The sequence below is a fragment of the Hippoglossus stenolepis genome, chromosome 4 (assembly GCF_022539355.2).
Source record: "Hippoglossus stenolepis isolate QCI-W04-F060 chromosome 4, HSTE1.2, whole genome shotgun sequence".
Classification (NCBI taxonomy): Eukaryota; Metazoa; Chordata; class Actinopteri; order Pleuronectiformes; family Pleuronectidae; genus Hippoglossus; species Hippoglossus stenolepis.
The window spans coordinates 25,554,823-25,579,589 of record NC_061486.1 but is presented as its reverse complement, the minus strand read 5'-3'; the positions used below and the strand labels follow the sequence as shown (position 1 = coordinate 25,579,589).

Here is a 24,767-nt window from a genome sequence, read left to right as displayed (position 1 = left end):
TGTGTCCAGTGACAACAGCAGAAAATAACAGAACTCAAGTTAAAACACTAAAAGTATCAGATTGTCCATTCAAAGACCCTTTACATTATAATCAATACAAAACTTATCAAAGACATTTATTCTGTAAGCCTCTTTGTCAAATTTGTGGGGCTGCTCAAATGTTCTCTGTATCAACGCCGTCTCTGACCCACAATGCCTCAGTACATCAGTCTCTAAATCTGGTCATGGGACATTAAATTCCCACACAAAGCACACAAAACATAAAACCAAAAAACACTTCATACCGACACATTTTACATTTTTATCAATGTTGCCTTTTTTACAGCTTATTTCATGGATTTTAATCACTTTTTCAGATTTTTTTATTGCTTTTTAAAACTTTTTGAACAACTATGAATCCACACAAGAAATATAAAATTGAAATTATTTCAATGAAACTTTATGTCCAAACATTATATACAAATCTATAAAGCAAAACTATATAAAGCAGAATTAGAATGATGCATCAGCCTTATTAATATGAAACAAATTATATAATCAGCATCACCAAAATGTTGAAGATCAGCTACGATAACTCCACATCCAAAGATATCAAAGTATTTCACAGAACATTTAATAAACTCCATCTCTCCCCCAGCATCCGCCTGTGGACTCTGAGTCTAAGTTCCCTAGGGGAGTGTTGATTGACACTCCGTAGTCCCTCCTGCTCTGAGTTTGGCGTATTGTTGTGTGGAGTGACAACAACAGAGACACCAAATATCACCTGTATACATTTTTTGCATTCACACAATAATCAACTCAACTTTAGGTGGTTGACTGAATGATTGAAGCAGGACACTTTGTTTAAAAATAAAAAATAACCATAGTCTCACTACCGTGCAGATTGTTCTCATGGATGCTCCGGGCAAAGCACATCCCCGGTGTGACGCAGGCCTGAAACCAGTAGTGAGTGGCAGAACATCAAGGATGATTTAGAAAGAAAACATACTGCTGTTGTCAGTGCAGTGACAATGAGATCTTCCAGACACCACCCACAGCCACTTTTGTTGATTGCTGCATTTCCATTGAGCTTTCTCAAGGCTAAATAAGCTATAGGATGAGTGCGGCTGGCAGAGTGTCCCACCGGAACAGCTCTATCCTTTAACACTCTGATTGATCACATTACAGTTAATTAAATATTGGCAATTTGCTCCCATCCAAGGTTGGGCCATTAAAGTTTACACCCCAGCCCCATTTATCACTTTCCACAACTGTTTTATCACCATCGCTTGTCACCTCCTGTGTGTCAAGTGGATGATGATAAACGCCCAAACCCTTCATTTCTCTCACTCGTACATTTTTACCTCCTTATTCTTTTTTTGGTTCTGCCTCTTACGCTTTCCACTGGCTTTTCATTTCAATGAAGTATGACAGCTCCAATGAAGGAGCGCACTGCAGTGAGTCTTTTCCATATTGCACAGTCTGTGTGTAACTGTCACTATCTCAAAGGGGATCGGGCAGGGTGAAAATGACAGGTAAGAGCTAGGAGATGAAAATGACAGTATCTGGCAACAGCAGAAGTAAAACACAATTGTTCAGCTGTCACCTCAGGTGCTACCCTAATAAACTACAATAATGCTGATGGGCAGGATTATGTGGCACGTCTGACACACATATGTTATAAAGATGGCTCTTATCCTCCCTGACGATAAAGTATGAGCAGCCCACTCCCATTTTCAATAAGGGAATGGTCTCTTCCTGAAATCCCTTAGGTATCACATAAGGGTTGTGAAGAGACCGAGCTGGCAGATAGGGATGGACAAATTGTTGTCCACTTGGGTATGGTTACAGAGTGATTCATTACTAATGCATCCAGTTTACAGGCCTGAGGGGAAGTGAAGACAGCATATCACGTCTGATAAGCCACAAGGCCCTCCTTGAAAATGAGCCATCCCTTTTATTTGGGAGGGGGCTGAGTGGTAAAGGAGGATCCGGGCTGTAAAGCGCAAGCCTGTGATTAAATGCACAAGATAAAATCCTCAGACACTTGACAATTACTTATCAAGAGCTGGCCAACCCTGTAAATGAGTCTGATTAAGGCTGTGGCAATGTGGTTTTGCATAGTGAAACAGAGAAGGGGGTTATGGGTTAACTGTAACTCACACAGGCTGAGAGGCTAATGTGGACGCGTCCGAAATCTCAATCTCACATTGTGTGTGTCTGCAGTCTTATTTGTAAAATCATTAAATGCGCGCAGAGGGATATCTTGCAAGACAGGGTCAACGAGAAAAGTTTTCTAATTTGTATTTGTTCTTTTTGAAGCTGAAGTAATATTTTCCAGGCATTTTAATTTGTCAAAAGTAATAAGCTCTAAGTCAAAGTGTCTTGGCAGATGCATTAAGTCTGCACACAATGTCACAGAGCATGTGTCAGGCTTCAGACAAAAGAGAGCAAGCTTTGACTCTGATTCTCGGCTGTTCTCTCAACGTACCAAAAGGGTTGCTCAAGTATTCTTTCAATCTAGATTTTGTAATGTATCATCAACCATGTCTGAAGTCCTAACTTTTTATACCTGTTCCAAAATGCCATCTTAAAAGCCTCAGGCAATGAATAGTATTCATGGGGAAAAGCATGCAGACTTTTGGACAGTCTCGCCTTTAAGAGATTTGTAGTGTTGAATCCAAAGGTAGTTTTTTGTTGAAGAAAAAATAAGAGAGCTTTGAGGGAAGTTCAAATCCGACATACTTCCTAAAGTCTGCACACCAATCGGTGCATGAAATGGGCATGCTGGTTGGATTGTCAGCTTTGGACAGCTACTGAAATTGTTGGAAGCAGCCTTCTCTATCCCAATGTCAAAAAAGTGTCAGCGTGCTACCATGCAAGGCCTGACAACTGGGAGCTAGTCGGGGTTTGGTGTCACACTCAAGAACAGCTCTGCATTTGGGCTAAAGGAGATCGGGATTCACACCAACAACCCTGTGATCAGAAGATGAATAATTCTATGTGCCAAGCAACAAACATCCCATCCATATGATTATGTAAAACGTGACATGCGACTGCTGTAAAATGATCTGAAAGTACTCTGAAGCATAAGGGAGCCCTAAAACAGGTGCCAGGTTACAGACAGGATTCATTTAAGTTGCCTTATAGTAATTTATTATTTAAGAGTAATCATGCTGGCAGTTCCTCTTCACCTTCCTTGAGGGAAGGTCTTAAGAGGCAAATATTCATTCAAGATTCATTCATGGTATCAAACACTCCATGTTGGATGAACATTTTAGCTCCTTTTCTACAAGTCAAAACCCTCTAACACCCTCTAACATCGAGCTCATGTCTGTTATTGGGATGGATACAATCAGCATTCACTCCCAGGGCAAATGCAAAGACGCAAACTGACAGCATCCTGTAATATGCTCATCCAGTGTGGCCACTGCTCTGACATTAAGTAGTGAGTAAATTGCATGCAGTCATTGGGACATGGCACTGGCGAGAATACTGTATATTGCAGAACTTCCTCCTCCACCCCAAACTCTCCACCTCTTTATCTGAGTGTTTCTCCTTCATATGTTAATGTATGTTATTCTGGCACAAACTCAGTCAGCTCTACATCATCTCAGTGCCCCTTTGAGCCAAAGCTTGCCAGGCTCGCCATTACTGAGGACCTGACCTAAATGTGATAAGATTAGTGGAGGGTGTAGATTTAAAGTGACAACTGAGTTAATCATGTCAAGTGGTTCGACTGGCCACCCTCTTGGCTGCTTGACAGATAGACAGGTTACTGTACAGGAGACAATTTTGATTAATCCACTTTTCTTCAGTGAAATGTATTTCATAATCTACAGTACTGACCACGATGTATGCTGACTGACAGTAGAATGGAGGAAATGTTTGTCTCTTCTACAAAATATTTTTCTCTGGCTGGAGGCTCTTGTGCTCTGATTTCGAGGTGCCGACTCAATAAACCACATGTTCACTGATGTTTTGGAAGCATTTTTGTTGAGCATCATTTGTAAGATACATCCCAATACCACCCAATGTAAGGTGTTACATGACAAATTGAATGGATCCATAATATGTTACAGCTGTGTCGCTTATCCAGTGCTACTGCCAGACAAACACACACAATTCTGCAAAAATAGAGACAAGCATTGTGTCTCTGCTCTAGGTTCATGACAGAAAGGGGAAAGGTTTTCTAAATAGTGGTTTGGGTGAACATAAGTTTGGAGTTAGGCCACTAAAACCCTGGGCTATAGGTGAGCAAGGACTGTGGTTTGAGTTAATTTAGGGTACCTGAACTGCAACTTAACAAAGATTAAGTGCACATTTATGACGCTCCAAAAATGTCAATGGCATGGTGTGTAACTGTATAAACTTTAAAGATTTAAGAGTTTGAAGATAAAACACTCTAGAATACTGGAAAACAATATGTCAGTGGATGAAAGGCCACCTTTGTGTACCGCTGATAAAATAATGGGCATGTGATGAAGCAGAAAATTGATAACATCAGTGCCCCTGAAGGCGAGTACTGTGCGGTCGTGCACTCGACTTCACCTTTGATGCAGTAAACTTGCAGCAACCTGTGAGTCACTGTGGACATAAATAACTTAAAGTGTGGAGGAGACTAAGATTGGCTACTGCATCTGGTCTACTGCCACAAAAGCTACGTACTGAACTGTTCAAACAGTAAAAGCATGTTTACGCCCCAATGAAAAAACGTGGTCAAGTATTTTTTCTCTCTTTACGAATTTATATTGAAGAACATACCATCATCATTATACAATATGGTAGTGTTTTTTTTTTACCTGTAGCCACCGTCCGGCTCTAAGAGCCAATCTGCACCATCCAGCCATCCAAAAATATGTATTATTAAACCGAACCCGACCCACAAACCTCCGACTTTTAACTGTCTCTCTTTCCCTCTCTGTGGCTTTCAGAATAGGTCCCTTTTATTAACATGTCCAGAAACAACAGATGCAATATTTATGAAGCACTTGTTTTCACTTTTATTCTATATTGTGCATATTAATACAAAATATGTAAAACGAGAATAAGTAAACAGATGAAAAGTAGCTGCTGATGCCTGCTGTGTGTCATTCAGCACCACCGAGACGTGGAGAGCGGTGGGATGGAGAGAGATGAGAGAGAGAGAGAGAGAGAGAGAGAGAGAGAGGGGGGGAAAGACTATTTTCTGTTACTATTTCTGTAAGAACTGTAAGACACTTTATAGCTGACAAAGAAAGACACAAAGATAGAGATGCAGTGTTTTACAAATCCAAACTGTGGAATACTCATGCCTTTGCAATAGTGAGTGCTTCAGATGTTTGTCAGTTGAAGCTCCACACAGGTATTAAAAACCTCCGGTGAATGATGTTCGATAAGTGATAAGTGTGCTGAGCAGAGGTAACTAACCATGTGTTTTCAAACTCCATTCCTAACAAATGTGTTACAGGTCTTCTCTGGTCAAGTTAGCCCGGGTCAGAGGAGCAGGTGAGGTTTGCGAGAGTAATCTGCCTTGTTCTATTTTTGGACACATCGGTATGCTAATTACAAAAAAGAGGAATTCAAAATGCAGATTTGGTGCACAGACTGAGTGGGAAATTTTGTATTTCTACTGTTTTATTTTACGGCTCTGAGGCAGAGCGTGTCGTCCACTAACCAGAAGGTCGGTGGATTGATCCCCAGCTCCGCAGGCCAAAGTGACCTTGGGCACGATACTGAACCCGAAAATTGCCTCTGACGGCTGTGCCCGCAGTGTGGGATAGAAAAAGCGATGTGAACAGATGCACTGTATGAATGTGTGTGTGAATGGGTGAATGTGACTTGTACTGTAAAGTGCTGTGAGTGGTCAATACGACTGGAAAAACACAATAGTCCAGTTACCATTCCCGACAGGTGGTATCAAGAAAGTTTTTTGTGATCTTTGAGTTTAAAATATCGTGTCGCCAGGTCTCTATGGTGATTGCAAAAATAGCACGCAAGCTGGTATCTTTATTAAAGTGAATTAGTGATGAATCACCATCATGTATGAATCATACATCAATCAAATCCTTCCTTCAAGCACCACCAGCTGCTATAGGGGGAAAAAAACACTGGATTGTTTGTACTTCTTTGAATCCACAATCATCCTGGGAAGCACTAAGCCCAGGGTGCAGCTACAGTGTCCCAGCAAAAGAGTGCCAGGGGAACAGCTGCATGTGAGGATGTCTTTCATCGAAACAGATATTTCCCTGCAAAAAAAATGCCCCAAAAAAAACTGTCAAAAACTTAACGTCTAATGTGTGATTGAACAATTTTTACAAAACCATTTATTGAGTAAGTTGCTGGGTCAGAGGCGTTTGGGCATTTTTAAAACAGTAACAGGCAGCACAACCTGTGGGACTCCTGGGTCATCACTACAAAATGGCGTACAGTGATATTCCTTCATCTCTTTTAAGGCAATTCAAACAGCCACAATGCAACAATTCACACAGTGAGAGTAATATGTATGTAATTTCAACCCCCCCCTGACACATAAGTACAAAAGATAGAAGTCGGGGCAGAATGGGGCTGATGTAAACCCAAGGAGAAGCAGACGGAGAAGAAACGATGTAATGTGACCTGTATGTACAGCCTGCAGTCACACCATGTAAGAGCTTGCCTCCGTCTCTCACCTGACAGACACCCTTACATGGGCTCTACCTCCTGTTGGCTGTGCCTCATGACGTAAGGCCAACACCACACACATGCCCGGGGCAAAGATAAGGGGAAGAGCGAGAAAGATAAAAGGCTGGTTTCATGCAGCACAATGGAACGAGTTCACTGTGTGAGGCTGAAAAAGATCTACCTTTACTCTTGGTAATGGAGCATTTTATAACTACAATCCACACCCCTGCCGATAAAATGTTCATACCTGTTAAATGGAGAAAAAAAAAGCACAAGTGTGTCTAGAGAAAGCACGGGGTTGAGATGGAGGGATTAAAGAGCAAGAAAAGACAGGAAGCTTCCAGAGAAAAGAAAGAGACATTAAATGAAACAGGGGATGAAAGTATTAGAAGAGTAAAATAGCAGTTGACAATAGAAGGAAGACAGATGAGTGGGCGGAATGAGAATAGGGAATATTTACACAATGTAAGCTGTAAGATCCGCTCTTTTCCTTTTTTTCCCTCACTCGCCACACATACTTCTCCATAGTCTATACGAGTACAGATCAACACTATCTCCTCATGAGTTGCACCTCCATTTTATGCTCCAGCGGATGACAATAATTTAAGCCTCCCGATATGCAAATGTCCTTAATTGGACTGTCACAAGTTCCGAGGCGTCGTCAACTTTACAAAATGACTGAGGCTGGAAACAGATTGGATTTTGGTGCCCAATCTTGTACACTTAATTTTCAGTAATTTTGCAAGCGTCTCACCGTAGGCTCCTGCGACATACCATTTACAAGAATATATATACCAGATGGAAGAGCTCTTGTCATTTTCATTCTCTGCCTCATTCCTCTTTTCTCTCTCTATACCCAATTACCCCCATCTCCGTCAGACCCTTCAAAACTCATGCTCTCGTCTTGTTTGTACCTTTTAAAACCTGTATGACTGCGGGGCCCCCCCAATCATATAATTATATTTTGTTCTGCACTCAAAACTCAGCCACGTTTTCTCTGCAAAGCAAACATGTACTGTCATTGTTCGTGAAGACTGAGAGCAAACGCGCATGAGTGTCTGAAGACAGCCACCACAGCAACACACCGTCTTTCACGAGGAGAGGGACCAAATGCGAAACCAGCTCATGTAATATAAACCTAATGCATTCAATGTGTTCTCCTTGCAGGTAAGTGACCTTGATGTGCTGCCTCATGGATATTGTCTGTCATCTCGGATGATCGAAGGCCATTAATTATCTTGAATGTTTTGTGGTCATGTTTTTGTATAATCGTTGTTTATTTAAAACATCCATTTTTTTCCAAAGTTTGCTCGAGGACCTCCATCAATTACTGAGCAAGAGTGCTAAGCATGAAGTCGGTGTGTGTATTTCATCTTAATGCAGAAAGGAAAAACCTGCCTTATTTATATAACTTCCACCTCCACAAGCTATGTAAAGTCATATTTTAACACAAAAACACAGTCACTCCACATGTCATCAATTATGATGAAGGATTGTTAAATCACGTTCTATTAAAGGAACTTTCTTGATGTTTTGCAATTAGTCATAATTTAGTATTTACTTTCTTAAGCAATTATTTTTCTCCCGGTGCGCCCACCCACTTCTCTACTCACCCACCCATCCAGCCTTTTCGCAGTTAATTGAGTGAACATGTGGAAATCGTATTAGCCATAATGACATGTAGAGAAAAATAGATAAAACACCAGAGCGGAGGAATGAAGCCGAGCCTGATGAGGCTAAAGCGGGCGCCTGATTGCCAGCATACCTGCAAATTCCCTGTAGACGTGGATGCCTAAATCCCCAAATACCTCATCTCACTTTGAAAAATTAGTACTATCCGTTCAATATATAATAGAGGAGAAGGGAACAGATGATTTCTGTGGTGATCTCACTGTCAGGTGATTAAAGCTGCGAGACATTTGGAGGAATGATGTTTTAATAACCTCTGTGCTGTGGAACACAGCTACAGGTCCAAGGCAATCCAGGAATTAACTACATGGATGTGGGCGCGGGATTAGTATTAAATTTAAAGCTCTGACTGTCTGTTATGTTTCCATCAAAAGGAAATTTTCTTTTATTTCTCCATGCTCTGCCGGGTGATGTTTAATAACAGCAGTTCACTGCATATTTATTCAGTGTGACAGACAATTTCTTGCCCTTGTATGAAAATTGTACCCATTTAATAAAAGTCTAAAGGGAATGAAAGAGTGAGGGATTAATAAATCACTACCAAGGTAACTGAAGGGGTGGAGGGAGACTATGTGCTGCTGTGGTAAAAGCTTTGACTTGTCCCTGTCTCTTGACAAAGGTCTACAGCCTATATGTGTATTTGTATCTACAGCAATTCAACTGAAGTTTTCCATGTGTGTAGGGGCTTTCACCTTGTTTGGTCAGGACCTTCAGACTTTTGACCACTGCTTCAAGATGGAGAAGAAGAGAAGAAGACACGTCCCCTACTGGACACCATATATTAAATCGATTTTTGGAACAGGGAGTCAGGATAGGGGCTTGCTCTGTCCACGCAACGCACCGACCTGGTATTGCAGTACCTCCAGGAATGGTGCACCAACACAGTAGATGGCGGTAATGCACCTTGAAGTTGGTTGCCACCCGCCAATAACCCTCACAAAGAAGAAGAAGAAGGAAAAGAGGGATACTGCATCTGTGTCTTGAAGCTATCAAGAGGTCTGGGCTGCGATCCTGATTTGCCCGACTACAGCTATCTAGCGGTGATGGCAACCAGTCAGCGCCGATCACTTTCAGGAGTACTTTATATCACAAGCTAAATATTAATCCCGGTATAGATTCACTATCCTAAATACATTAAACAAGCCGTATAAAGTACAAGGAAAATGAGAACCAGAGAGTATAATTTCTAAATTCAAAAAGCCTTTAAACCTGCTATTCTACAAAACCTGAATGGCAATGTGACACCCTGGGACTCGATCGATCCCGGCAGGGCCTTCCTCAGGTTAGGATGTATAGTGATAATGGCCGAAACATTCTATGATCCAAGATCTCCTCCTGGCTGAAAGCTGTAGAAGTAAGCCTCCGCAGTATATGTATCTGATATTAGTGTGAACCAAAAAATAACAGGTGTGAAAGGTGCCTTTCCTTTCCCTTCAAACGGAAAGAATAAAAATTTTAAATGTACTTTTCCAAAACTCATTGGAAATACATTTGGCCAAATTGACAACAACCGTTTAAAAACCGATCAATGTCAATTATAGGTCGACACAGCCCACATAGGGGATGATGATGATGTTATCAATGTAACAAAGACATGAACCTTGGTTCAGACCTTGGTTCAGTTTTGTGTGAAATGCCTTTGTGTCCTTCACTAGTCTCTCATGTGGCTAAGGAGACAACAGGAAGCTGTCGAATTTTAAAGAAAAATGGAGGTCAGACAGGGTGATTTGGAGATAGGCCTGGTTGCCAGATCAGAGATACCGCAATAAAAAACACAAGAATTCAAGGTTGCACAAGAGGAACCTCGAAATGTAAGTTATATATCAAAAGCGGAGTTGAACTCTTTAAAGTGCAGCAGTGATGAGGTGTCAGGTGATTGATGTGATATTGACAAACTGCTAATAAACGATGGGTCTCGTTGAGTACTTCTTCAAGAGTTGAACTTCAGTGGGAAGACTTTGAAACAACTTCCTTCTCCGTCAGAGTGTGACGACTCAGAGCAGATTTATGTTTGCCTCCCAGGAGAAGCACTCATGACAGTTTGCTGGCAGTTTAATTGGATGCCTTGATGCTTGAATACTAATCCTCAACAAACACACACACACACGTGCTGTGTTACTCAAAGAAATGCAGATAGATGTACTGATGTAAGCAGCATGCATGTGTTGGGTAGTTTCACACCCAAACTGCTGTGACAAGCAACATTAAAAACCTAAATGGTCCCACTTGCATAAAAATTGTACTCTGTGGTAATTCACAGAATAGAGGTGTATTCCACAGATGCACAGATACCTTGTTTGGCTGGAGCCACAGGTAACTGGCATCAAATATGTTAATTGTTAGAGAAACATTACCCTGCAGTTTTGATGGTTGGAGGATACGTTGGTTTGTATCTTTCAAGACAGAGTGATAAATCATCACCAATCAAAGTGCTTTACAGTACAGGTCACTTGGGGTCCAGTATCTTGCCCGAGGACACAGAGGAGTCGGGGATCAAACCAACCACCTTCTGGTTAGTGAACTTGCCTCTCTACCTCCTGAGCCACAGCTGCACCCGAGACAGGTCATCAGCCTATTGCAGAATGGGTACACATTTAAGCATATCCCAATTATATCTTAGTCATGTGGATCATAAGGAAGTTTCAGAGCTCAGCAGCAGCTTGTTCTGCCCATCTGTGGCATTAGCTAACGTAACTATTAGCTCAGTAGCCACAGAAAAGACTTAAAAGCTTTCAATGTGATCAATTTAGGTGACATCTGACATATATTACTCGATATATCATCATCTAATTATATTTCTGAATGCAATGCTTAGAACTATAAAACAGAAATGTAATTGTGAGCAATTGTATATGGTCTGGTACTAATGGTCGAGTCTAACAACTATAAGAAAGAGCCTTTGAACAATTGAACATGTGTAAGATCAAAGTTCTGATCTGTTAAATTAATACCACCAAATATTCCTTGAAAAACTGAAATTCTGCAAAAGAAGACAACAGGGAACTATAGGGGGACTCTGTAAGAAGGAGGAAGAAGAAGTAGGTCCAGTAGATGACGGTAATGCACCTTGATGTTGGTTGCCACCCGCCAATAAACCGTACAAGGAAGAAGAGGAAGAGGAAGAAGAAGAAGAATCCAGATAAGTAAATACATGTATGATGAAACACTTCAGCAGTAACGAATGCCTCAGTTAGAAAGCAGCTACAACAGTCAGGCATCGCTGCTTCTCCGTGGGATGAGTCGGCAGTTGACTGGAAATTCTGCTTAATGACATTCAGGAGAGCCTTACATGTGTTCCTTTTCGCTTCCCTTTGAAAGAACAAAGGAGGAAGACATGGCGCTGACTCCTCTTGCTCCCCTCTGCCAGTTCTGTAACTCATCAAAAGACAAAAAGCTAAAAAGCCTGAAAAAAAAAAAAGAAATCTCATTACAAAGACTATTTCCCTCATCTGTGTGGTTCAGTGAGGAGGCAGATTGTATTTCAGTACTTCATTAATAAATGAGTATGTGAACAATAGCAAAGTGATGGCTCCATTGTCTTGAAGCCAAAGACTAAAGCACTCAGAATGCCAGAAGCAGCACCGTCATTACGCCGCCTGTGCTCTTCAGCTCAAAATCTGAAATAAATTTGTGTGAATTAACATCATCGCTGATTAAAATTGTGCTTGAGTTCAATTTAATCTATGATTTGTTTACAATTGGCGCCTCAAACAATGTAAAATAAAAATGGACATCATTTAATTGAAATATTCCAAAGAGAACAAGCTGTCGACTATGTGAGAAAATGATGCATCTGCTGTGGGCTGGTTGAGTCTTGGGGAGGAGAGAGGACGTCACTCTCAACCTTGAAAGCAATGAAATCTGGCAGGTGGAAATGATTTGGGCTGAGATGAAAAAAGGGAAAGAGGGGAGGAAGTGAGTCCTTGTTCTCGGTCAGAATACAAGCAAAATGACTAATAAGCAAGAGCTGGATTGCGGTGGGAGGAAAGCCTGAACAGATAGCACGCACGGATTAGAGGAATCTGACAGTGGTGGAAAGAGTTTTATTTTTTTTTTTCAGTTAGACTATCTTCCTGCAAAATTATTTGAATCTGTTACTTTTTAATCATGGTTTAAAGCAACAGCTTTGAAGTGGGGGATTTAGAGGGAATTGAGACGGCGGTACCTGTTGAAAAAACTGTTGCCTTATTAAAAGCAGCCCCCTGGCCCCTCCAGTTTTTCTTTTAAAACTCATTTCACAAGCTTTAAAAGGCATTAAAGGGTCTTCTATCAGAAAGCTCCTTCTTTAATTTCACATCTGTATTTTTCCGTTGTGACAGGCCTCTGTGAAAGTGACTTGTAGTTTCCATTTATACAGTCTGACAAAGGATGAGTTTATTTTTGACTTAACATTCATCGATCACGATGGAGAATGGGAGAGAATTTAACTGCTGGATGCTGAGTTTAAACACTGTGACAGCTTAACTTCAACAGGTAACTGATTCACAGAGCTGTGTCCTGAAATTCCCTTTATCATATTAACACAGACTGTTTGATTTAACTTGTCAACACATGCATGTGTTAAAATTGACAATGTAGTAAGACAATGAATCAAGGGAGACACTGACTGTATCCTCAACCTTTATCCTCTCTACTCACGATGCAATTTCTCTCTCTTTAACACATTAATTCCAGCTCAGAGTCACACACATATTATTTCACCTTTCAAAGAAACCCTTTCCAATCTCTCCTGCTAATAAACGCATTGCAGTGTTCATTCCTTCCCACATACCACTGTATTGAGCTCACTGCTACTGTGCTAATGAGATACTTTTCATAATTAGCTTGAGATCTGTTAACCAATCAGACAGGCAGCGAGCGGCTAATTAATTAGATTAGATTAGCCAGGCTCTATGTTTACTCATGTCTATTTACCTTGTGTTATAGTGAATGACTATATGATATCGCCTGCTGTTTGGAGCAATTGGGAAACTGTTGGATTCGCAGAAGAAAGCCAAGGTCAGAGATAATTGATTTTTATTAATGCCTTGAGAGGTGCAGTTTTGTGATGCAGTAAAATTAGAATTCAGAAACATTGTTTGCTCAGACACCAGACAAGAGCAGGAGCAGGCTGATTCCTGCAGCCTGTCAGAGCACACACACAAAATGAAAAGTAAGTGCTCCCTTATTCAGAGTTGGAGAAAAGGCAAACCGCATACGACACATCCGAGACAACAGAGAGGGTTTGACATGATTTATGCAGCATGAATGAGTGTGTGTGGCAGACAGAGGTTTAGGGAACCTGTCTTACCTACCTGTGCTGAAGATTGAGCAGCAAATGCGTTCGCGGGTCACTGGTGAGACTTTAGCGTGGCGTTCAAACAAAAGCCGCAGGGCTTTGGGGGGCAGTGAAAGTGACAGATATACACAGGAATTGTATGTAATGCCAGGAGAAAATGTGTGGGTTTCAGTGTCTGTGTTTTGCCGGCAACACAAAAGAGGAAGTGACTGGCAACCAACTAACCTGTGTCACATAACGGTGGTTAGCACAGCATTTGCCCATTAAACTTGCTTCACCTATCACTTTAGAAGCCAATTCAGTAAAGTGGTATAACTCTTTTATAAAAGCCACTTCAGCTTAATAACCTACATGTTATCCACACTGTGGAATTAAGAACCCACAGGGCCACTTAAAAAGGCAAAGTGAATAACAGAATGTTCTTAGCATTTCTTCGTTCTTAGTTCTTAGCATCACAACAGAATAGTTTTGACTTCACAGATTAGACATTTGGGTAATACCTGTTGTACATTAGGAGTGACCTATATTATTACAACAACAAAAACTGCCTCCAAACCATTCACACTTTCATTGACACCAATTAAGAGTCTCCACTAAACCTAACCCACAATCTGCATGTCTTTGAACTGTGGGAGAACCAAGAGAAAACCCACACAGTCACAGAGCTGGGATTTGAACCTGAAACAATCTTGCTGTAAGGCGACAACCATTCTGCCCTCAGAATTCTTTTGCTTGTCCTGATGTTTACACTCGGGATGAAAAGCCTGCTATCATATATAGAAGGACAAATTGCTTAAATGTGAAGATAATAGCACAGTCTTTTGGACAGTCTGTCGAGGGGGGGCATTCATGGTGTTACACTTGTTTGTGCAAACCAAAAGTGATGGAAATAGTTGTGTAAAGAATAAATACAGAAGGCTTGGGAGGCAAGTTAAAACCCCCATCTAGCTTCTCTGCTCCACACACCAGGTCAGTGGCAGTGACTGTCAGACTGTTTGAACATTCAAAAAGCACTTGCTGCTTAGGGTTGAGGTAATTGGGCCGGTGGATGGGCGTCTCATACTGGACCGTTCAGAAACAGCACCATTAAACCTAATCTAGGGTTCTGCTTTTGTCCATTAGTCCAGTATCCACACTCTGTAAAATGACAGGTTTGTTTCTATATACTTAAGGCCATTACCTATCATCACTCTGGGATTTTTCCAGCAGAGCTATTGGAACACTAAGGGCAATTACTGCAGTTTTGTTGTACAATAGAGACATTTGGGTTTAGGATCAAAAGATGAATATGAGAATCCAGTTGAGAATTTCAGCTTTTATTTCCTGGTATTTACGCCTAGGCTTTTCACAATGCACTTGGCCTGGGGCTAACAGCTCCCTTAGCCCAAGGCCGTCATACTGGTACAGCCCTGGCACACTCCAAAGTGAGATAACCCCAACTTTAGCCTAAGGCTGACTGGCCCTGCTCCAGAGCAGCCTTAGTTTAGAGTGTGCAGGGCAATGCCCCGGAAGTGAACTAAACACAGGGCTAAAAGATACATGTGTTTCTTTTTGGTCTTTTCTTTCACGTTGGTACAGACAACCCGTGGACTCATGAGTTCAAGATTGAGAAGAAGATAGAGTTATTTTTCAGCTGCTGAGTGGTCTGCATCTTGTGGTGTGGGCTCTATGTATCTAAACTCGACACCTTTTTCAAATGGTGGATTCGGATTCCTTCGCCCCTGCCCTGAGGACGGTCAGTGCTGCTGTTTTTCTTCACAGCTCTCACAATGATCAACTTATCAGCTGCTGCCGTTTTCCTCCTTGTTCGACCTGTTCAATGTCTGTTGCTCAGTACAACAGTAGTTTCCATCTTTTTCAGGAGATTCCAAATTGTTGTATTGGTGTTGCCCAGTGTTTGTGAAATGGCTCTGATCAATTTTCTCTCTTTTCTCAGCTACAAAATGACTTGTTTTCCTCCCATTTAAAGCTGTCTGGTCTTCATGTTGTTTCATCCTTTTGAACAACAAATTCTTCACAGGAGAAACTAGAGGCTAGAAGACATTCGGTGCTACTGTCTTTCAGTACAGATTGGCTTGGCCTTACCAGTAGTTTTGGAGGGACCAGTACATGTCACTGAAATGGAAAAACTCTGTGTTGATGACTTACTTCATGCAGGCACTTGTGAACTAATACAATTATATGTTGTGAAAGACTTGACACATATGCTTCTGACAAGATATGTTCAAACACGTGCAACTCATGAATAAAAATAGTAGGTGTACCAAGAAGCTAAAGATGTGCACAAAAAGTTTATTTTCTAGCCTATGGCTGTTTGTATCACCTACCTTTTGCATTTTCTGTTTTGTTTCTTAAAGGAAGACAACTGCAGTTTGTCAGACAGAGGCATGCGTTCATGCATAAAACAATAAGTATATCTAAACCTGTGCTTTTCACTCTTTCTGACAAGCTGTCCATGTGCTTTTGAAGTCGTGAGCTGCTGTAACGACACAGTGGTGGCCGATGTCTTAGCCAGCTGTCAGGCTCAGCAGAGCCACATCTCCTGTTGTTCCAGACCAGTGAGTGTGGTGACGGTCGCACCCTGCTCAGCAGTCCGAGGCGATTACTGGACAAGCTTGGAGTGATGTAAAAGACGAGCACGGAAAAGAGGTGGGCTTATTGGTATTTGTCTGCTGAATTAAACTGGATCGTGAGCTGCTTTCAGGTTAACACAGATGGAAAAAGTCTGTTTTCAAATCATGCATATTAACAAATATTCAGCTCTAAAATATTTGGCGGACATCCTGTACATGTGCATAAAAATCACCTTGCTAAAATGTGTACAGTTTTATCTGTTGAAGCAGGTGGTTATTTTATGAGCTACTAAATGAATATCTGTGTATTTACTGTTCTTGCCGTCACCCATTGAGCAGAATGACCACAGTGAGTCAGACGTCACTTGTAATTAAAACCTGGCTGGCCTAATAAATGAGGCTTAACAGCGACCTGAGCACGGCCCTGCCACTTTGCCCCAGTCGTTTGGTGGAGGAGGGCAGGATTCGCCTCAGCTAATTACTGGACAACTGTTGCTGGCCTGATCTGTACCTGTCTGGTTGTGGAGCACTGTTTTGGAAGGGGGAGAAAAAGAGGCGGATTGGTGCAATGTGAATTTTTATTCTGAATGACAATCAACGCTCGTTAACCAATTATGAATCTCTATTCTGCGTGTATATGCCTTCTGATTTCTGTTTCTATTTGGACCAATCACATTTGACCAGGCTATGGTTGCGCGCAGTAGTGGGAGCTGAAGAGGCAGAAAACCTTGACTGAAATGCATCTGCTGTCAGACGACAGCCAATGGGCTCCTAGATTGAATGATGATTACTAACTATTAATGACAAGATCAAACCATTATACTGTATAATGGTGGAGTGTCTCAGCCATACGGAAATACCAATGCAATGTTTTTTTTACAAGGAGTTCATTTTCACAGCAGAATAAAGAGTCGAAAATATAGATTTACTCATCATCACACACCTGCAGTGCTTCTTTACACACAGACACACACACACACACACACACACACACACACACACACACACACACACACACCATATACACACCATAATTGTCAGTTTTTAGCATCTTAGGCAGGCAGATGTCAGTGTGCCTGTTTCTGTGACAGGCATCACTCTGGCTATCATGACACTAAATTGCGTACATGATACACAAAAGAGTGCACAGGCGCACTTGTATCAGTCTGTGGGAAGTGGTGATTAGAGGAAACACGAGAGTGGCAATGAGACCTGATAGATACAGCAGGAAAAGACGACTGAGTCTGCAGGCCAGAGCGGTGATGTTAATGTTCTTGTTTATTATTAATTTTGTGAAAAAATCTCTTACAGCTACCTCACCCAGAAGAAGCAAGAAAGTGCATGTGTTCTGGCTGCTGTGTGTGTTTCTTGTTGTGTGGCTGTCTATTGAGAGCCAGAGGACATATGCTGGTCAGCCAGCTACCCTCCTTACTGTCTCATCATTTTCTCTGTTTCTCCCTGTAGGGTGGCCATTATAGTGAGTCCCCTCAGGCCATGCCACAGCACACACACACACACACACACTCACTCACACACACTATAGCAAACAATGAAAGATCTTTTAGCAAGCATACACACATGCAAGCTTGCACGCTCACACACACAAACGCTTTTCCTCTCCATCCATCCATCGATCCAGCCCAGCTCGAGGGCCTCGGTGAGTGGGCTCCAGCCCTGTGCTGCAGCCCCATGCTAGGGCCTTGGCCACATTAGCAGCCTAGCGGGAGATTGGCTGGTTGTGCTCGCCAACAGCCTCCAGCTAACGTCCTCCCACAAGAGCTGGCACCCTTTAGATGAGCTGGAATGGTCACAAAGTGGGAAGAATCTAATCCGGTTTGACTCCTCTGCAGTGTCCTCAGCCACCATGGGCCTTATTTGTGCCACTTTCCACTCCAAATAAATATGAAATATGAGTCCTGTATGTCATGTGTGCTTCGTGGGAATTATTGGATTAAATGGTTGCAGCGCAGGGCAGCAACACTGTAAAAAAAAAAGCTGTGATGCAGCTGTTATGTTACATGAAGCCAGTATAAGCTCCTTCACCGTGATATCACACCACATCACATAAATGGTTTAAATCCTTCGTGTAAGTACATCCTGCAGCTATGCTTACCTGAGCGGATTAACACCTACATAATTGTGAACTGCCTTCACTTGGTCTAAGTTATTCTGCCTTTACCTCTGCTGCTACGTCCATGCTCTGGTTCACAACCATTAGTTTTAAGATGTACTATACCTGCATAGGGGATGGGAGCATCTTTGTCCAGGGCCACCAGAGGAGGATCCAGCAGAACGATGTCAGTGTTTTCAGTGATCACTCCGTGGTATGATGTCTCAATCCACGGCTTGTGTTTGTTCACTGTGGAGACAGAACGCAGAGTGTGAGATGTCGGTGAAACACTTCACCTACAACAGAAGTGTCAGTCTTGACACGCCGCAGACACACATCTTCAATTGCAGTTTACCTTAAAAAGCCGTCCACAGGTAAAGAAATTACCTTTGAAGCGAACACACAGACAACTACAGTGTACAGCCCCAACACTACATGCACATTTTAATCTGTTCTTGGCAAAGCTCATCCAGCCTTGGTTACTTCAACAGATTGGTATTATGCTAATCTCCCCTGCAACCTCTTTCTTTCTGTTTTCTTCTTTCAAACGTTCCCTGCAGGTTTCAAAGCACATTGCCATGCTTGATCAATGACCACTACTGTGCTGCCAGCAGAAAACTGTATCCAAGGCCGAGTCAAAACAAAGTTCATGAGCTGAGGGCCAGATTAAGAGCTCTAATTGATTAACGGCCCCCTGGGCTGTGTGCGAAACCATGCCGACCCAACTTGCCATTTCTTTCCCATCTCACAGAGAAAAGGAAGAAGGGGAGGAAAAAAAACTGAAGTCCTTTTCAGGGCTTTTTTTTACCATAGAAAAACATGTTTGGAATTTAATTTTGTCTGCTTTTTAAAGTTCAAGTTCAAGTTGATTGATTGACAATTACACAATGCAAGGCTGTCGTTTAAGGTCCCCTGAGAACCACTGCTTAAAGAAATCTAGAATAACAGCACTGCGATTGTATGCCTCAGCCAACCAGTGCAGTTTCTGTGTACATACTTCTACAAACTTTTCCCCAGATATATATATGAGGTCACTGTGACCTTTGACCGCTGAAACGTAATCACTTTATCTAAAAACCTTCGTCGAAGTGACAACAGTGTTGAGATACCACATTCAAGAGGCCAAAAAACATGTTCCTGAAGCCACCGTGACTTTGACCTCCAAGCACCAAAATCTCAGTCAGTTCATCTTTGAGTCCGAGTGAATATTTGTACCAAATTTGAAGACATTCCCTTAGGCTGATCATTAGATATCATGTTCAAGAAAAACATAAACATACTTCAAGAGGCCGCAGTGACCTTGACCTTTGGCTACCAAAATGAAATCCAAGTTAAAGTGAATGTTTTACCGAATGTGAGAGAATTCCCTTGAGGTGTTCTGAAGATATTGCATTCACAAGCTTAAAAATGTGCTTTATGAGGTCACCTTGACCTTTGACCTTTGACCACCAAAATCGAATCAGTTCCTTCTTGAGTCCAAGTTTTATATTAATACCAAATTTGAAGAAATTCCCTCAAGGCATTCTTGAAATATCGTGTTCATGGCCTGCGCAAAGGCATAAAAAGCACAACACACAATTTAAAGAGGAATGGAGCACATGAGCAACAATTACTCTCCATTCAACGAGAGGCAGGGAAAGAATGAGAACTCTTTGTACGTGCTAATCGAGCAGACATTGTTGCAGACTACTTCAATTATTCACTGAATGTCAGTAAGAGGCTCTTGGCCGTGCTGAAGATGTGTTTTTTTCCGAACAACCCAAACAGAGAAAAAACGAAAACAAGACTTCGTGGTCTTTTAAAGTTTACACCAAAAGAACACATCTGTCGCTATTGTGAAAGATGTGCAGCTACATTTAATTAGATTTTCATTATTTCCACACAACCTGATGTACTGTTTTCACTCAAATGTGATTAGGAAGTACAACATGACTTCTAAAGAGCGAGTAACAAGTGAGTAACATCAGCCGTACTTGTTGCAGATGGGGAGTAGGTGCAGGAAATGATGCATGAAAAGATCATTCTTAGAAATATGTGTTTATTGATATACTTGTGTTTAGAGGGAAAACATGCTTCCAAATATAGCACCAACTAAATTAGTGTAATATTCTCAATATACTCAAATAAACTGTCACAATGTCTTGTAGGCAATATATCTTTAAGGCTCATAAAATGAATGTACAATGTCCAAGTGAGCTCATGAGAGAATACTGCAGGAAAGTGTTGTTGGCATTTCTAACACATGACAAATGCAAAATCTAAAGGAAAAAAACTAAAAAACGTATTCAAATATTTCAGGATAAAAGGAAGATGCACTTGGAGAGCATTTGACAAGAAGCGCTGACGACAGTGTTGATCTACTGTAAACACAAACAGTGTGATTTCTACATTGGAATTCTACGTATGTCATGCCTCCTCCATGCTGTACTGAGACACTACCCCTCACCTGAATTTACAGACCTGGTGCATCCATCACATGTGACAGGCAAACTCCAGATATTTTCTGGAGTTCATGTCTAAAAACAGCTCAAGTTAGCAGCTAATTATAGGTAAAATAGTCAGCTAAAACTAAAGTTACATTAAAGCCAGTGTTGTTTCTCTTCCTTTTTGGAAATGGCAACTGTCAACATTTCGATATTGAATTGATAAATGCAACACATGTAGTCTGAAGGTTCAGTTACTGCCATTTATAGTGTTAGGAAAATGTAGTGGATATCAAACTTGATAAAACTGACAGAAAACTGGTATGAAAACTTGACATCCACTTAAAATTCAACTGAAAGAAACACATTTAGAACATGTCCGATGGTTTTCGAGAAAAAGGAAAACAAACGATTACTCTGTGAGGTTTATATAACAACAGCAACATACAGGAAATGTATGGAAATGCCTGAAGATATTGTGGAACAGATCATGGACCAAACTTCATTGTTTAGTAATTATGTTTTTGAGGACTCTGGGTTGCATCAAGAAGTGAATGAGACCTGGGGGGAACACGCTGCACTCCAGAGATGCATATTCATGAGTGTCAGCCCAGAAAGCATGGCTAACGGCCCTGATACAGTCAGAGGAGATCATTTACAGGGGAAGAGAGATAGGAGCCCATTAGTCTATTAGGACGTGATAAATATGCATGAGTTTGCTGCAACAGTGAGGGGTAAAATGATGCTGGATCTCAACTTTAAATGCCAAACCATGTCACTTTGAGAATGAATAGCTTGCTGATGCTGCTGTACAGGAATTTCAAGGAGAAAACATGATGTGTGTGCGTCATCCCTGCCAAAGAGAGATAAACCTGTCGAAAATGGATCTTCTGGGCGTATTTTGTCGAGGATGTTGTGATGCAGACACGCAACAATTAGCACACTGGTGCTTAATCCAGATTTGGCTTTAGAACAAGAAACCCAAACACTTTTTCTCGAAAGCCATCAACTCTGTCAGCAGGAAACTTGAAGTGTGCTATCAGAAAGAAAAAAATCAAAAGCAGAAACATTTTTAGTAGAGGGAAAAAGCTAATCTGGTGCACTTACTTTGGACATGTACACAATCCCAATAAATGTGTAATACAGGGTATAACACGACCCGAGCTCAATGCTTGACAGCTAATGAGGAAACTGGAGAATTGGAGGCACTTGTGCTCCGCTACATATTCAGTCTTGTTGCAGCTTAGGAGCCCTCTTGACCTCTAAATCCTCGACGCCTTATTGCTGCTCACCATCACTACTTAGCAGTGTCAGGCTGATCTAAATGCTCTGCTCTCAGCATTACCCAAAACCTTCCGCTGTCGGAGGGCAACATGATCCTGCTGCAGAGCCTCGTTACAGCGCAAAAAATGAAGCTTTCTCGCGTCATAAGAAACACAACATATAACATATGGCAGACAACCGAACATCACAAGTTATTCTGATTGTCCGGTGACCTTTATGATACCACAAGTGAATACGATCGAGTGCATCTTTCCATCAGCCAGCGTGGGCAAGCTACGGTGTTAATGACATCGCAAACCATCGCCGGTCTCCCTGCCTGTGTGTATGTGTGTGGGATGGAATGGTTTTTTTCGCCAGGAGTGATGAGGACATTAAAAGAGCATCCACCTTCAGTAATCGCTGCATTTTCTCGATGGAGTGCCACCTACATGTCAAGAGGTGACCCCCCCAAACCCACAGCCGCGGCTCATGCAATCACAGGTAGGAAAGACATTGCTGACGGCGAGTTAATGGCATGGGGCCTGTGTACTGACAGCATGAGACATGCTCCTGCAGAGTCATTATCACAAAATGGATGGATATGTGCCACTCTTCTTGCAAATAATGTGGCCTATCATAGGTCGAAGATGTGTGAAGAGGAGGGCGGGTGTAAGGATATGAGCCAGACCATCAGTTCCAGAGATTCCAAGGGGAAACACTGCATGGCCACTTCAACTAAACACATCTAATCTAATAGTCGATATGAGGGAAACATGGCATCACACACACACACACACATTCAACTGTGTCTGCATCATTTCACTTGGCAGATGGAGTCAGAGAGAAAAACTTCTCAGAGTTGCTCTCTGTGCTAAAAGTCTTAACGTCTCGGTGGTAACAACACACACCCAATGAGAAGATTTGTCCTTTTGACATTTTGATTGAACCGTGCAGTGCTCATCTACGACACAGCCTCCAGGCTTCGCATAGCCGCTAATAGGATGTGTGCTTAAAGTCAGCAAACACATGCACACACACGCACGCACAGACAGAGTAAAGGCCTGCACTTCACTCCAAGTGACCCCAATTTTTAAAGGCAAACACCTTCATTGGCTACTAACAGCCCTCAGTAAATGGCATGAGATAACCCCTGTTTGTGAATGAAGGGAGGTCGACTCACCGGCATCTTATGAGAAGTTGCGGCTGTTTGGCCGAAGATGACGGGCTCGGACAAAAGGACTTTTAACATCTTAAGGACAGAGCTGAAAAACAACACACTATTTTCCCTGTTATGTGTTTAACAAGCAGAGGAAATCTGCTCCAATGCGATTATAGTGTTTTCATATTTGGTCCTGAGCTAGGATTTAAATGCCATGACCTTTAGCGATGTGTGGCACTGGGGTAAAGCAGCTTGATGAATTTTGTTAACTGGCGTAAAGGCAGAGGAGACAAAATGATTTGACTTCAGAAAGTATCTGTCAGAACGCCCATAATCTTATTTTACCCTCTAACTTTACGTTTCTGTGATTCCAACTTTTACCACCATCAGCTACTCTATATTCTCTGCTCTAGCAAGTGAATTAATAAAACCTATTACACATATGTTTCAATAATGATCACTTCATTGAAATTGTGTCTTTTCACAAATGAGTGGCGTAAAGGCCACTGAACCATTTTTGTTCTTCAAATCAATTTAATTACAGGGTTTGAGGCATTCAGTTATCACCTCTGTCCAGGCTAATATAATCAGGTTGTGTGACAGCAGAAAGGTGAGCGCTGGCACTCAACTGCCCTTTACTGCTCGCTGCAGGTCAGCCGACTATCTACCGCCGCCATTCCACTCTCAATTAAACCAAGAGTCGTGGATTTAACTTGAGGCTCTGAGCATGGCAGAGGCGCTGTATTGGCTGATTAATCCCTGACAGGCCGACGGTGGGCCAGCATAACTGTGCTGACCGGGGCCACCTCTAAACGGTTGGGGGCTGCAATCTGAACAGGTCCCAGGGGGACAAAACTGACCTGCAGACTCGTAATAATAGGGCAAAGCAATGTGAGTTGGAACTGCAGGATTCCAAAAATATTTCACTTTTGCATATTCTAAGTGTTCATCATGCACCCTTTTTTTAAGAGAACTTCAATGTGGCACGACAAACTAATGGCCCATGTTCTGTGTTATTCGAACAGACCTATGTTAACATACACGGTTTAGCACCGTCTTTTCATTGGACAATGGAGAACTTTGTGTTAATGGGACAAATTGTTCACAATGTATGCAGCACTTGATATTTGATATTGTTCCTATATGACATTTTTCAGAATTATCAAAATCATTTTTTATAAATTTTGATCATAATGGACTATAAATTCTATGTACAGAGTTTTGTGTGGATTGTACTCGCAGCCTAGGAACACTTGAAAAGAGCATGCTTTGAATCAGGGAGTGTGCTCCAAAGGTTTTTGAATGGGGGAATTATGGCCAGAACGCCTGTACCGTGATTGTAGACGTAAAGGTGTAAACTGCAAAACCACTTTTACCAACTGAAAAATAATAAGAGGGCTTGGAAAGCTAAAACAGCTGAACAAATATATTACGGACGCCAGCACTGCTCGTACTGGGAGCCACGCTTCGCATGCTTGGACTCATACTTTGGGCCCTAATTAAAATGAAATTTGTAGGAAATTAAACTCTGATTGATAAGGTCAACAAAAGGGGCCGTGATGAATACATCAGCATAATGAAAAGTAAACGTAGCAGAGACAGTCCGCCATCACTGCAACCAACAGGCAATTACAAGCTGCGAGCTCATGCC

At 41.8% G+C, this 24,767-nt stretch overlaps 1 protein-coding gene and 1 pseudogene across 1 annotated transcript in view; one reads left to right on the top strand and one right to left on the bottom strand.

Annotated features, from left to right (window-relative positions):
- LOC118106476 (calsyntenin-2) overlaps window positions 1-24,767 on the bottom strand; it is a 259,141-nt gene that overhangs the window by 142,509 nt on the left and 91,865 nt on the right. The window contains exon 2 of the mRNA XM_035155049.2: window positions 18,398-18,520. Coding sequence (XP_035010940.1) covers window positions 18,398-18,520 — 123 coding nt within the window. The remainder of the gene's footprint in view (window positions 1-18,397; window positions 18,521-24,767) is intronic.
- LOC118108379 lies at window positions 9,071-9,192 on the top strand (annotated as a pseudogene).